Source organism: Stylophora pistillata, chromosome 1, assembly GCF_964205215.1.
Source record: "Stylophora pistillata chromosome 1, jaStyPist1.2, whole genome shotgun sequence".
Taxonomy (NCBI): Eukaryota; Metazoa; Cnidaria; class Anthozoa; order Scleractinia; family Pocilloporidae; genus Stylophora; species Stylophora pistillata.
Genome location: NC_142519.1, coordinates 17,359,049 through 17,374,451, shown reverse-complemented (window position 1 = coordinate 17,374,451; position 15,403 = coordinate 17,359,049). Strand labels below are relative to the sequence as shown.

Sequence of the window (15,403 nt, the reverse complement as noted above, 5' to 3'; positions counted from 1 at the left end):
CGATGAAACGACCCATTGCTCTCTCTCTGTGTAGCAGTAATGTGACAAAGAGATGTGATCATAATCTGTCATCGCCAAGCGATTGAATTTGCTGGAAGAGACCACATGTAATTTAAAAACTCGGCATTCTCGGGCCAAGTGTAGAGGAAAGGTTCGTAACTTTATGCAGCATAACTAGGCAATCATAAAAACAATTGTAAACTAGAAATCACAGATTTGCTTCATGCAGAATAAGACGATTGAATGTAAGATAAGATAACCCCTCTCCCAATGGGTGGCTGCATATGTTGCTTAGTTGGTTGAGTCTTTCCATTGCACTGAGAGGCTCAAGAATCTTGGTGAATTTGTGGTGTTTAATTTTCTAAATTGCAATTTAATAAACTCCAGAATGTAACGGCGATAAAACAAACCACAACTCGCCCGAGCATGGTGTATGTTACTCCTCAGTAATCCTGTTGCCAATTGGGTCCTGCCATGAACAGGAAAAAGAAGCCGAATTTTTTTTTTTTTTTTTTCACTCTCATACTTTTTGAAACTGCTACACTGGCCCTTCGTTTGTGACTATCAATTTGTCACTTACGATATAAAGGTCTCATAATTATGTTTTCTCGTTGCCATGCACCCACCAATAACGTAGCTCCATTTTCTGCCTTTAAAAGCACACACAACCCACAATTCCTCTATTCGCTCCGACGAAGGGCTAACGCTCGAAATGTCAGCTTTTGTAATCATTACGGTGGCCAATTTACCATTTCAACTTTGTTGATATATCCAAATTATTTCGTTACTCCCGCCGACGCAGCCCCAAACAGTTTCTTTCTAAACTATCAGCCTTTTCTCATAATTATGGTCGATTTCATATATCATTCCTGAAACTTTTTTTAAATTCTGAATCTTTGCACTTGCCAGCATCTTTTTCTCTCTGATCGTCATGCCTATCTTTTCCTCTCTACCCGCAAATTTGCGATCGTTTCAAATAATCTAATTCGAAATCCAACAAACAAAAAAAAATTTCCAGTCTGAAATATTACGTTGCAGCGTCATCATGGAATCTAAAATTACTTTGCTGCTCTCGATTGCATTGGGCGTCGTTGCTTTGCCGAATGCCACTCCGAAATTGGACATCCAAGGTATGTCTTATCACGTGATTCAAGGTTAAATCTCTATAATGTTTAACTCTATTCACATCTCAAAATGATATATAATCTGTATTTTAAAAAGAGGAGGGAAGTACAAATGCGACTAAGAGAGGTGCGATTTCCTTTGGCTTAATGATTTTGCGAGTTACTCAAAAAGAAATCCCATTGATTTCATTGGTTATGGCTGCTGGTGTGGACTTGGTGGGAAAGGTAAACCCATGGATGATTTGGACAGGTGATAATCTAAATTTCTCTTTGTATAAGTATCACATATTGCTTTTTCTAGCATTCGGCAATTTTGCTCATGTTGATAAGGGAATGGAAAAAAGACTACTTTACTCTGCGTTTCATTTCGCGCAAACCACAATGAGCTAAAATTACCGCGATTATGCGTTATGCACTCTGGTTCATCTACCCTTAAAAAACCCTTGCTTGATAAGCTGAGTGTTTAAAGTTGCGAACGGTTCAATGATTCAAAGTAATGATCCATTCCATCATTAAAATTGTGAAGGTGCGTTTCTTTGCTTCAAACAATTGCGGACAATTTCTTAAGACGAAGGGTACTTTTGTTGTACTTACGAACTTCTTCTTTGTATTGTTCGAAAAAACCTATGTCATCTTCAGCGAATAGTTGTTAAATATTTTCGAACTGACCTTCCTGAAAAAGAAAAGTCCTATTACGAATGAGAGTCAAAGAGGTATGTAAATCATGTTTATCTTTAGATGTTGTCTGGCCCATGACCGATGCTACGACAAACTCAAACGGTCAAGACATTGCCCATTCAGGAAAGGAGTCTATGTCCTACCTTACTCAACAAAACGAAATCAGCCCTCGAATTGCAGTAAGTTTAGACATAAACTTTTCATTCAGTGTAAAACTAGTTATGTTTTCACTTTGAATGTTTTATGATTATGTTTACCTATCGCTAATGCGCTTCCACTTTGTTCATTAGGGCGTGTTTTTTTTTTTTTTGGGGGGGGGGGGAAATTAATAAATAACCGTTCTAATGGAGTTCATCTCCCTTTTATTTTCCAACGCGAGGCAGAAGGACACTTGATTTAGTCCTCACTAATATTTCTGAATATTATTAGGATCCCATCGAACGCCCGCCTTTCGGTTTATCTGACCATGCCTCAATTGAGCTCCAACCGAAAGAGAGAGCACATGTAAAGCAACCCACTATCACTATTAAGACGAGAGATTTGCGCCCCAGTAAGCGCCAAGCAATGGGCACCTATTTGGATGCTGTGGATGTGAACACCTTGACTTGCGCCTTGAAAACGTGCGTCGAAAAAGTCTCGCTCCTGGAACAGATCATAAAAACAGGACTTGATCATATTCTTCCTATTCAATCCCGGAGGGTGCACTCTACTGAGCCCCCTTGGATCACATCTACACTTAAAGATCTTATTCAAGCACGCCAGCGCGCCCTCTCCTGTGGGGACAATCAACAGTTTCGGGAGCTATGGAATCGCGTGAATCGCGAACGAAAAGCGTGTCGGGCTAAGTACTTTCAAGCGAAGGTGGAGCACTTTTGAAGGAGTGTAGGCCGTCCGCGTGGTGGGATGAAATAAAAAAGCTTAGCGGCTCTTCTCCGGCTTTCACGGAGAGATCTTACGTCACGAAGTCCCTGCAACACCTGTATGAGCCCTCAGATGACATCTCTCTTGCCAACACCATCAATAAGGCCTTTCTCTCGCCTATGCAGTGTTTCTCTCCGCTCCCTGCTGATTTTGTCACAATACCCTCTGACAGTGCAACCCAACAACCTGCGCTTGTTGTATCAAACGAGTCGGTTTATAAGAAATTGACGAAACTGAAAAGATGCAAAGCGCATGGTCCTGATGGCATCCCAGGGTGGGTGTTGAAAGAAAATGCAGATTTACTGGCAGCGCCAATGGCAAATATTCTCAATTTATCTTATCGCGATGGTCGTCTCCCTCATTCATGGAAAGAAGCGGATGTCGTGCCGGTGCCTGAGCAAAGACCTGTGTAGGACATAAACAAACACCTTCGACCCATCTCCCTGACTCCAATCTTGTCAAAGATAGCGGAGGAATACGTTGTCGACACTTATGTTAAGCCCGCTGTCCTCTCAAAGATCGACCCACAGCAATTTGGTACGGTGCCTAAATCCAGCGCCACGCATGCATTAATAGTATGATTCACTCTTGGGCGAAGTCAACGGATGAAAATGGATGGACTACGAGAGTTGTACTCTTTGACTTCCGGAAGGCATTTGATCTGATTGACCATCATGTTCTGGCGCGGAAGCTTTCCTCCTACGATATTCCAAGGCCGATTTTGTGCTGGATCATGGACTTTTTAACTAACCGTAAACAAAGGATAAAACTGAGCCGCGATTGCTTCTCGGAGTGGGAAGCTGTTCCTGCAGGGGTACCACAGGGGACGAAATTGGGCCCCTGGCTGTTCCTTATAATGATAAATAATCTTTCTGTAGCAGACACAATTATTTGGAAATACGTTGATGATACCACTCTTGTCGAATCAGTATTGAAGAATGAGTCTAGCTACATGCAATTACGTGTAAATGAACTTGTAAGACAGTCAGAAGTTGATGGTTTCCAATTCAATGAGTCTAAATGTAAAGAACTGAGAATATCATTCTCCAGATCAGGTAGTCTGTTTGATCATATTACTATCAATGACAAGCAAATCGAATTTGTTTCATCCGCAAGGTTGTTAGGAGTGATAGTCTCGGACAACCTCAGGTGGAACGCACATGTAGAATCTATATGCAAAAAGGCTGCGAAGCGTCTGTACTTCCTAAAACAGCTAAAGCGCGCTAAAGTTCCATCTGAGGATATGCTACTTTTCTATACAACATGTATACGCTCTGTATTAGAATATGCGTGCCCAGTTTTTCATCATTCTTTGCCGCAATATCTGTCCAATAAAATGGAAAGGTTGCAAAAACGCGCGTTGCGGATGATTCAACCTGACTTATCCTACGCTGAGGCTCTAGTAGCTCTTGACATTGCGTCACTGTACGAGAGGAGGGAGATCTTGTGTGATGCTCTATTTGATCAGATTGTAAGGGACGAGAACCACAAGCTCCATGATCTGCTGCCTCCACGGAACGAGTCCACCTATCGCACCCGCAGCCAGAGATACTTCAAGCTACCGATTTGTAAGACAACTAGGTTCAAAAACACATTTATCATGGCGAACAGTTTTAATTATTAGTAGCTATCTTATTTATTTGTATTTTGGTTTTTGATACTTATTGTATTTTATTGTAGATTACACTTTGCGGCTTTTATTGTAGTTATCTTAGAGTAAGAGATAATATATTCCCATTGTAAAGTAAGTCGTATTTCAGCCGGCCCGGGGGCTGCAATGATTTTACTTCCTAATAAAGCTATCTATCTATCTATCTTGGTTTAATCCAGAGCCTCCTTCCTATTACTGGTTTTGGGGAAAATGCCGCCATCTCTTGTGCAAGTGTGATGCAGAGGCCGCAGAATGCTTTAAGAGGAGTCGCTATCAAAAGAAGTATGGAAGATACCCACAGAGCAAGTGCAATAATGACAAACCCTAAGAAGCTATTGAAGGAACTACACCAACTATAAGTTTTCTTTTTCAGGTTATTTCTTTGAGAACAAGAATTAACACCAAATAAAAGTATCCATTGCAATTTTCAGATAGCCGTGGTTTGTTTTGACCTATCTTATAATTAAAGTATTCACCAAAGACTGATTCATTCGCAAAACCATTATATCTTTGAAGGCACAGCTGTATGTCCTGACGTTCGTTGGTGACATTTTAACAACGCTATCTCAGGGATAAATATCAGCTCTTTGACTGTAAAGCATAGAGCGAAGAGAGCATATCGCTCAAATGTCAACCATCGATATTGACATCGTAGCTATGTGAAAGATAATAGTTTATCAAATGCACCATGAACCCAAAGTCATCGTTATCATGGTCAGCAGCATCCTAGGTACTGAGTGATTAGAAAAGTGTAGATCATTTAAAAAACATTGAGTTGCGCTACCCAGAGGAGGACAACGGTGTAAATTACATTAACGATCAGCAGGTAACAACTGCTCCTTACAGCTACATTTCTGCAGATAAGTTGGAGTCAAAGCATGTACTGTGCGATAAACAGTTAGGTAAAAGACTTCTTATATCCCGTCTGATGATTTACTTAGATACCATTCTTTAAATCATCGAGGCAACCACCCAACATTTTCCATTTCTTGAAGAGCTACGATACACAGTTATGAAAATTATCAAGAGAAACTTGGCTTGCTTTTCCAAGTGACCTTTGGACTGCTTTCTTTGTCAAAACAAGTACCCTAAACCTCATGCATATGTTAACCGGGATACTTATTCTGCGAAATAGTGGAGGTCAGATGAAAGGTGTTATAACAGTCCACTCGCCTGTGAAATCGAAGTCTAAAATTACCGAAGAATATTGTGAGGTAGTAAGCTGAGTTAACACTGATGTTTTAATTTGCTTTAATACTCACCATGCAGTCTCGGGCGTAAATCTACTGAGATTTTCGGATTACGATTTCGCTTCGCTTCCTCTAACTGGTAAAACCGCTAAAAAACATGCTAAGTGAAGCTCCCTTTTTCAAATACCATTTAAATCAATGAAGGGTTAAACACAAAATCCACCCATACAAACAAACGATCATTAACCCAAAACCACATACTCACTAAGGTAGAAAAAGAAGCGCAAAAGAATATTTACTTGCATTGGTTGCCAATGGGCGGTCTCATAATTAAGGTCAAAGCTATATTTAAAATAGCTTTCGGTAAAATGTTTTTTAAAAGCAGTCGTTTCTTCCTTTTATTCTGTTTCCTGTTTCACTTTTTTTTGTCTATATTTTAAATGCACTACTTGGTTTCCCACGTAGCTTTCATTGGCAATATATATATATATATCTTATTAACCAAGCGCGAGGGCCGTACTGGGAGAATATCGGCCCGAGGACTTGACAGTACGGACCGAGCGCAGCGGGGTCCGTACAAAAAAGACCGAGGGCCGATATTCTTCCAGTACGGTCCCGAGCAAGCTTGGTTAATAAGAGATTTATGATACGACTGAAGTTCAAAGGGACACAAGTGCGGTATCATTCGGGACCATTCGGGACAGTGCCCGGTCCAATACTGAGAGAATATTGACCGGCAATAGAGCATTTTGATTGGTTGATTTTAGTTATTGGTCCTCTGACTGCCCGAGTCGTGTAATAATAATTTATATAAGGAGTACTTTCACATTTCGGAAATTTCTTCTCCTTCAGTAGAGAATCCACTTTTTACTTAGCCATTTCATTTACCTTTGTACCCGCTTCTTGTTGTTATTATGCATATTATGTTTGCCGTTGTTCTTTTAAATTTGAAATGTTTCACAGGAATAGTTAATTTGATCTATGATTGGTCCAGGTGTTTCTTTTCCTTTTGTTATTCAAACCGTTTCTTTTTTAGGAATTAGCATATATATACTACTGTATTTTGTTTTCTCTCTCTGTTGTTGTAACCGTTTATTTGGACGTGATCGGAATAAAAGAAGCAGAAGTTTGTTTAAATCGTGCAAATAACTTTACTTCTTATCTTTTCCTTTTTCACATTGATTGACATTTAGGCCGATGCTTCTCACTGAGTTATTCAGTTTAGGAATGTTGAATTGCCTTTCACTTGATACAAAGGGCCCTATGTAGTCATATCTCGCATGGTTTGAAAAGAAAGAAAGAGAATTTAACTACATCATTTCATCTTCCTTCAGAACCTGCTTCTTTTTACTGGCTTTATGGAATATGCTGCTCTGCCTTGTGGGAGTGCGCTGCAACTGCCGCCAAATGCTTCAAGAAGAGTGACTATAATGAGAAGTAGAAAAAATACCCTGAGAGCAACTGCTAGAATGACAAACCCTGCAAAGTTACTGAAGGAACCACAATGATTATTGTTACCTTTTCAGGGTCTTTCTCTAAATAAGCACAAGATGAATGCGAAATAAAAGTACCCAATGCAACTTAAAGATAACCTTCCTTTGATTTGGTCATTCTTAGATATTCGCCACAAGTTCATATCGCAGACCCATTGTCTAAATGAAAGCAATCCATACGCTACTGACATCGTTTTGCCTTTTTAAACCAATAGCCTTATAGCATCAGTAGTAAAACCCAAAACCGACCTTTCTTCGGTTATCTCAACTTCAGTTCGAAACAAACGTATTCTTTGGGGAAAACATTGCAAACAAATGTATTTCGCAGAAAAAAACTACGATTTTACTTACTAAACATATATTAATGGTTAAAGAGAAAGCAACGTTTCAGTTCTTCCAGACACTATTTAAGACATGCTCCTAAAGTTTACGTGACAGAAAAGGGGGAAAGTGGAGGTGTCTCGTAGACCCAGTCGTATTGTGCCCTCAGTAGAAGGCGTGCTGGGCCTTAACATCGATGTCACCGATGTGCGCGGAAGCTTTGCCGAGTCCCTCGAAGTAATAGTAGTTATCATCTCAAAAAAATATATGAATTGTAAATAGCCACTGTCAGTCAACAGGTAAAACCATCTCTTGCGGTCACATTATGGCAGCTTAAAATGTATATTCATAGTACGTAAATTAGGAGGAATGTGAAATTGAAGAATTGATAAGAGACTTCAATGACACCCGATAAATTTTTCTGTAACCATTTTTAAAGTTATTCATGAAAACCAAAAAAACGCTGATTCCCTTTTTGTTTTCTCTTTTTCTTTTTTAGATCTTCTAATTGGATCCAAATTCTATCTTAAATTATGAATATTACCCGCACTTGCTTTTATTTGTCGGACATTGCAATATAGGCCTAGGACCTTTCTCTCTTGGTATGATCTCACATTGCTTCGTAAATTAAACGAAATTGCCGAAAACAAAAGAAATTAAAAAGGAAAAGAATATAAGAAAACCACGCATTCGAAGAAACGATCCTCACCCGGTGCACACTTACAAATGTATTCATTTCGAAAAAGAAACGTGACAGAAAAAATGACTTGTCATCGGGTGGCCTATTTGCTTGGGTGGGACCATTACCTTCCGTCACAAATGTCACATAGAAACGAAAATTGCTTCATAAAACACAGCAGGGATACACAGGTGCCAGCTTTCTTCAGGGAAGAGGAGGTGGATCGTTATTTCATTTAGCTTTTTCTTCGTTCACAATTAAATTTTCCTTTGTGAAACAGTTTTAAGCAAATTGGTAATCAGGAATACTGCCATTAATCCCACATTTTGTTTTGTGACACACATGCAGAGAGGACATTAAACCGCTGCGCAAAGAAGTGAGTTTATTTTCGAGAGATAAAAGCAATATTACAGGAGCACATGCAGTGACTGAGGAAAATGTAATTTTTTATACGTTTTCGCTACGCTTGAAGAAATTTAGCACACAAAAAAAAAAGAATTACAATAAACGAGTGAAGCAAGAAGAACGAAGAAAATTGCTGAAGCCTCAGATGTCGTTGCGAGATCGCTTCGCTAAATGTTTGATTGTTTGATATCAACCAAAGTTTAGTGTTGTACATGGTGGGCTTACCCAGAACATTGGGTTAATTACAGATTTACAATGAAGTCTTGGGTTATTTGGCTGATGTCAATTGTTCTGGGAGGCGCCATCGCTACACCGAACTTCATTGTAGAATCTGGCCACCTAGGTAGGTATCTTATTATTTAAAACCAGATGTTAAGTTTTCATGTTCTTCAGTTCATACTTCCTTTCTTCCTTTACTTGTTGTGGGGATGAACTTTAAGGTTTCATAGCTCACGTCTTTCCTTCCAAAATTTAGAGTGTTCCAGTCATAGTAACCAGATACCATTCTTAGTCACACTCACTCATGCACCATGGCCATGTCATTAATGGATCCTCAGCATTTTAGTTACTTGCTTAAACTATCCCCAACTATCAAATACTGTATGTTCTGGTCGAGCTGCAATTAGAGCTGAATCAAGAGATAACGAAACTTCTTGTGTCAAAGAGTTCAGCGTGAAACCAATCTATTATGTTAAACACTCAAGATTAAACAAACAAAGTCTTTTTCAAGGTATGGTGTAAAAATCTGGAATAGTTTACCGTGTGAAATGCGTCAAATGTCCATAAAAAAACTTTAAAATCAATGTCCATGACACTTTACTCCGAATACTTTCAGAAGAAAATGATTATATTGATTAACCCGACTAAATAACAAAAATATCTTGAAAACTCGGCTTCTGATATTTGCAATGTAAACTTGATTAAATTGAATTTATTTTCATTTCTTTAACATTTTTACTCTTTTTCTCAAGTCTTTCTTGTGAGCCATTTGTATTTGTATATATATATATATATATAACATACGTGTAATCACTGCTCGTCTCGACTAGCTAATCTGTTGACTGCGGGCAGTGGATATTGCTTTCTGCAATATTTGCCATAATTAATTAATTTGAAATTTGAAGGTTGGTTTCCAAGTGACGTCATAAAAATCCAAAATTCAAATAACAAGGGCTATTACAGTTTTACTTTTGAAACATGAAGGATCTCCAGACCATTCACCTTTTAGAAAGGTTTCAGCGTCATGGGGCTCTCCAGTTAGAAAATCATGAGCCGTTTCTAATTTCGACGCACGACATTGAGATGGCGGTCCGAAAAGCCGGAGTGTTGAAAATACGACATCATCTTTTGACGTTTTATTCCCTGAGCATTAGAAACATTAGAAAATGTATTTAGATAAATGTCCGCGAGTTCATAGTGAATAACTGAGCACTGAAATGGCGAAACGAGACAACAGGTCTTTGCGACACTTTGTGGCCGCTATGCTGGTGCCCCTATAGATAGGTACCAACGTGGCCGCGCGACTAACCCCATACCTCTCTCTCTTGGCCTCAGGCATTCAATAAATTTGATTTCAGTAGATTTCGATAACATGACAGTGAAAACCACAAATAGAGAGCAGACCAGCTGTGCTTCTTCAGTTGAAATTGTAATTGTAACTTATCACTCATGACAACATTGTGTATACTATCCGATTGCTTAGCAGATGAGGGAAGTGAAAACGCGACTAAGAAAGGTATCATTTCCTTTGGCTTAATGGTTTGGCGCGTTACCAAAAGAAATCCCCTTGATTTCAACGGTTATGGCTGCTGGTGTGGAATTGGCGGGAAAGGCAAACCCGTGGATGATCTGGACAGGTGATCTAGTAAAGCTTTCTTTTGACTTTTCTCGCACCCCGCGTGATGATTGAGTTAAAATGTTGAAGACAGAGAACAACATAACTTAAGTTACATTTTCCAGGCTCCATCTAATTCAGTTTTGGTGAAATAGGCGACAAAACTGAAAAGGAATGGAAACGGACTCTAAGAATTCATTAAGGTGATTCCCGAATTATGCACTGTGCATCCAAAACCACCTAATCAGGTGAATAAGTGTACGCGCATTCGAGAACAAGATATTGCTTCCCAATTAATGGACCAGGTAGAGAGGTGCCATGGTCTTTAGCACATGAAACGAGCACGGTGACCTTTATCTTAATTGTATAATTTTGTTTTAATAAATTATTCTCTTTTCATTTAAGAACTAAAGAAAATATTAATCGAAGAGAAAACAAGTTACAGCTAAAAGCGTTCACGAAGCGCGTTACTAGATGATGCAAATTATAAAGGCTGATAGTTTCGAAAGAAACTGTTTGGGCTGCTTCGGTGGGAGTAACGAAATAATTTGGATATATCAACAAAGTTGAAATGGTAAATTGGCCACCGTAACGATTACAAAAGCTGACGTTTCGAACGTTAGCCCTTCGTCGGAGCGAATAGAGGAATTGTGGGTTGTGTGTGCTTTTAAAGGAAGAAAATGGAGCTACATTATTGGTGGGAACATGGCAACGAGAAAAACATGAATAAATTAGTGGAATGAAAAGCGTTCGTTGATCCCTGTGGGATTTAGACTGCCGGTTTGAAAGATGAGCTTTAGTTCAAGATTTTTACGGCTTTCCGTGCTACCTAAGTGCAAGGAAAGACCACAGATTGCCATATGTTGCTTAGAATGATTAGGTAAATTAAAATGTCTAGCGACTGGTTTCGATGTGTCCTTGTCATTCCTTTCCACGTCTCGAAGGTGTTCTCGGAATCGGTCACCTAGTCTTCTGCCTGTTTCGCCGATGTATATCTTTTTGCAATAAGTGCAAGTTATGCAATAGATTACATTGGCGGAGGTGCACGTGAAGTGATCGGTTATCTTAATGTATCGTTTAAGTCCCGATATTTTGTCAGTGTTGTGAATGAAAGGACACGTTTTGCATCGTGCACGAGCGCATTTAAAAGTGCCTGGTTGGTCATTAGTATGAAAAGAACTTCTGACCAAAAAATTGCCTATGTTTTTGTCGGGTTTGAATGAAATGAGCGGAGGCTGCGAAAAGATAGTGCTTGTCTCTGGATCGTTTTGAAGTAATTTAAAGTTTTTAAGAATGATGGATTTAACTGAGTGGTTGTGAGGGTGAAACGTGAGAGAGAACAGACTGCGGTCGGAATCTTCCTTATGCGACGTTTGTAGTGCTGAATGCAGATCAATAAGTTGAGCGCGGTGGTAACCCGCTTGAACGACAGAAACAGGGTAACCACGTTTATAGAAGAACTGGCACATTGACTCTGATTGTGGTGGAAATCAGAGTCATCACTACATAAACGACGAAGTCTTAGAAACTGAGAAAAAGGAATGAAATTCTTAACGTGAGATGGATGCGAAGACGAATATAACAAGTAATTATGCGAGTCTGTGGGTTTGTAATACACACTAGTGCATAAACCGTTACCTTCAATTGAAACTTTGGTGTCTAAAAAGGATAAAGAATTGTCAGAAATTTCCCAGGTATATTTCAGAGCCGGGTGAAAAGAATTGACCGCGGTTATGAATTGAGTGAGCTCCTCTCTGGTAGAGGAGGTAGCGCCGATACAGTCGTCGATGTAGCGACCGTAGAGTTCAGGTCTGGACCCGTTGTATTGGCTGAAAAATTGATGTTCGACAAAACCTACAAAAAGATTGGCATAGCAAGGTCCCATTTTGGTGCCCATGGCTACACCATTGGTTTGTTTGAAGTAAATTATAACCTCGACAGCAACGACTCGAGGAACAGTTTGAGTCGATGTAATTTGAAATTGCGTTATTTTTCCACAAAGTATCTTACACCTTTTCATACGCTTGATGCGTCAACCTATCAAGTTGTTTTTAATTGTTACTGTAAAACCCTTGCTTCCAGCTACCGCAAAATGTACCGCCAAAATAACGCGAGTGATTATTGCCAGTACAGGAATAATCGTATCTCTTAAACAAGCAAGGTGACCTATCTTTTTTATCGTATTTTTCGAAACAGACATTGGTAGGGAACATTTAAGGAAAGTTAAAAAAATTGTTGGATATTTTTTTCGAAGGAATCACCTCAATTGATCATTTACGGCTGTTTCATTCGCGACAACCTCCTTTTTCAACAATACGGTACCATCTTAAAAAGGGAAACACTTACAAGGTTGTCACAAGAATGGAAATGAAGTTGAGCTTTCTAGCTAGAAAAGTGTTGTCACATTTAGAACTAAAGAAGCAGATGATTCTATTTTCAGGTGCTGCCTAGTTCATGACATATGCTATCACAAGCTCATACAGTCAAAAGTTTGCCCTTTCAATAAAGCAGTGTATGTTTTGCCCTACTCAACCAAACGCAATCACCCTGCCAAATGTAGTAAGTTAAAAAAGACTTATTGACCCTTTACAAAAGGGTCAAAAAGGCTTTGTTTTGTTCTGTCTTAGTTTGTTTATATTTTGAATGAAAGTGTTTTTCTTGTTTTTATATGTTAATGTTCAGTTGCACAGAGTTTTTTTTTTTTTTTCGTTTTCCGGTTTCGTTTCTAGAATATAATTGCTACCAGACGTGCAAGCAGACTTCAGAAACTTTTTCATCTGTGGTACAATAGGAAAACTTTCAACAGTTTTCAAGATATTGGGTGATTGATATATTTGCACGCCAAACAAACTAATGAAATTTACCACGTTTCCTTTCACAATATACAATGGTTCCTACGCTGTAAATTCCTGGAGACACTTCTTTTAAACATTTTAGACATCAGTATTTAACTTAATTCTCTCATCTTACGTCACAACCTCCATCTTTTTAAACATTTTAGACAAGAGCATTTAACTTAATTCTCTCATCTTACGTCCGAACCTCCATCTTTTAAACATTTTAGACAAGAGTATTTAACTTAATTCTTTCATCTTACTCAGAACCTCCATCTCACTACTGGTTTTGGGGAGAATGCCGCTTTCGTTTATGCGAATGTGATGCAGCTGCCGCCAAATGCTTCAAGAAGAATCGCTATGACGAGAAGCATAGAAAATACCCACAGAGCAAGTGCACGAATGACAAACCACCAGAGCTTGTTGAATGACCTACATAACGTTTTTTTTTTTTGCTGTAAGTTTGTATTTGTTTGTTCTTTTTGTGTGCACAAAGAAATAAATGAAAGATCGAAGATCTGTTTTGTTACGGACGGGCTCTATAGAAATTGCCAAAGGCGCGATATGTCGCCGACTTTTACCTCTGCTGATTCTATCAATGTGCTTTAAACAAGTCAAAAAAGGGTTCCCAGCCTTCAGAAGAGTGTAGAAGTACCTTATCGGTGATTCGTGCTGCGCTTTCTCCCCACTTAAGGAGATGCAAACGTGTGGTCCCTATCGGTGGAGCTCTCTCTACAATTGTACTGTCTTTAATCAACGTTTACTGTGTCATACAAACAGCTGAGGAACTCCTAACACCACCAACAATAGATACTAGTTTCATCGCCAACAACGTATACTAGATTCATGGCAACGTCCGCTTCTGCGTAGAGAATGACACGGCGTGCATGACTGCGTGTCTGCCTCAATTTACCAGTTTCAATAAATTTCTTGGAAAATACCCAGAGGTTCACGTAAATAGTTTACTTATAATGTTGATTTTCTTCATGTGTACGCGTCATATTTGAGTCACCATGTTCATCCCGATAATTCATCGGTGCACAGCCTCCGCGCACCCTTCAGATTTTTTAAATTTTTATGTTCACTGTAATTTAAGAACTACAAAAAAAAAAAAAAAAAAGAAAAACACGATTTCCACTCCACAAAGAAATGCACTTACACTTATCACAATCTACGTACGATTCTAGATTGTTGCCCAAGAAAGCTTGCGTGTAGCATGGAAAAAAATGTGATAACTCCCCTCCCAACCAAGCTTTCTCTAATTGTTGTTTAGTCTTCGTCGAAAATTAGCAAAACACCGTGCCATCGAACCCGAACCCGACCTCATAAATGACTTCCACATAACCTCCAACAAGGTAACTGATTGCGCTTACTCCAAGCAATCAAACTTCAACGCGTACATCACGGAAATTTTCCACAATAAGAAAAAAAAAGATCGTTTAAAGAGAAAAGGTTACGACTAGTTAGTAATACAGAAACCTCTCATACGACAAAAAAAACTTACATGCCTCCCTTCATGGTTCTCTCTCATATTCGATATTTTTCACTACCAGAAGTAATGGACAGGTATCTTCTCTTTCCACAATATCAGTCCAATATCGAGCCATTAAGCGATGAGAATGGAGACATTTATCAATTACCGTTTGCTAATTTGCAATTAGCCTCTTAATCAGAAAGGGAGTCTAGAGGAACTAAAAGGGAGATAGGTAAAATATTTTATCTTTACATTTCCATCAAAATACACATTTGTAGTAAAACTACTCATTAAGCGCGACTATCTAGGCCGTGCTCTTAAGGCTTTGAGTCAAAAAGAAACAAGCGGAGAGCATCGCATACGTGGCCTAATATCTGCAGCCACCACCGGTACAAACCATATAGGGTATAAAAAACAGCCTGTCAGAGTTAGAGGCATGGTCCAATATCTGCAGCCACTCCAAGCACAAACCATATGGGGTATCAAAGAGTCTGTCAGAGTTAGAGGCATGGTCTAATATCTGCAGCCACTCCTGGTACAAACCATATAGGATATCAAAAATAGCCTGTCAGAGTTAGAGGCATGGTCTAATATCTGCAGCCACCCCTGGTACAAACCATATAGGGTATCAAAAAGTCTGTCAGAGTTAGAGACATGGTCTAATATTTGCAGACACCCCCTGTACAAACCATATAGGATATCAATAACAGTCTGTCAGAGTTAGAGCCATGGTCTAATATCTGCTGCCAGCCCTGGTGTAAACCATATAGGGTATCAAAAATGGCCTGTCAGAGTTAGA

The 15,403-nt window shown here is 39.2% G+C and overlaps 2 protein-coding genes and 1 pseudogene across 3 annotated transcripts; all 3 read left to right on the top strand.

Annotated features, from left to right (window-relative positions):
- Window positions 1-1,095: 1,095 nt before the first annotated feature.
- LOC148741470 (phospholipase A2 A2-actitoxin-Cgg2a-like) lies at window positions 1,096-4,804 on the top strand (the record flags this gene model as incomplete). Its single annotated transcript, XM_088732143.1, has 3 exons — window positions 1,096-1,130; window positions 1,863-1,981; window positions 4,554-4,804. Coding segments are annotated over 3 exons (303 nt in total), but the record flags the coding sequence as incomplete, so codon positions are not given.
- LOC148741471 (uncharacterized) lies at window positions 2,069-3,285 on the top strand (annotated as a pseudogene).
- A 3,434-nt stretch (window positions 4,805-8,238) lies between the features above and the next one.
- LOC111321276 (phospholipase A2 A2-actitoxin-Cgg2a-like) lies at window positions 8,239-13,645 on the top strand. Of its 2 annotated transcripts, none has more exons than XM_088741325.1 (5): window positions 8,239-8,433; window positions 8,711-8,805; window positions 10,165-10,318; window positions 12,737-12,855; window positions 13,398-13,645. In XM_088741325.1, the coding sequence occupies exons 2-5, from the start codon at window positions 8,718-8,720 to the stop codon at window positions 13,559-13,561; spliced, it is 525 nt and encodes a 174-aa protein (XP_088597451.1). In that variant the 5' UTR covers window positions 8,239-8,433; window positions 8,711-8,717; the 3' UTR covers window positions 13,562-13,645. The 2 variants fall into 2 exon arrangements, with proteins under 2 accessions (XP_088597451.1, XP_022779850.1); XM_022924115.2 differs by having other exon boundaries at window positions 8,242-8,433; window positions 10,168-10,318.
- Window positions 13,646-15,403: the final 1,758 nt, after the last annotated feature.

Bases quoted from the DNA above. Each gene is read 5' to 3' on its own strand.
- LOC111321276 (XM_088741325.1), top strand. From the start codon at position 8,718: ATGAAGTCTTGGGTTATTTGGCTGATGTCAATTGTTCTGGGAGGCGCC. The intron at 8,806-10,164 runs GTAGGTATCTTA...CCGATTGCTTAG, and splicing joins TGTAGAATCTGGCCACCTAG to CAGATGAGGGAAGTGAAAAC. The intron at 10,319-12,736 runs GTGATCTAGTAA...TTCTATTTTCAG, and splicing joins CCCGTGGATGATCTGGACAG to GTGCTGCCTAGTTCATGACA.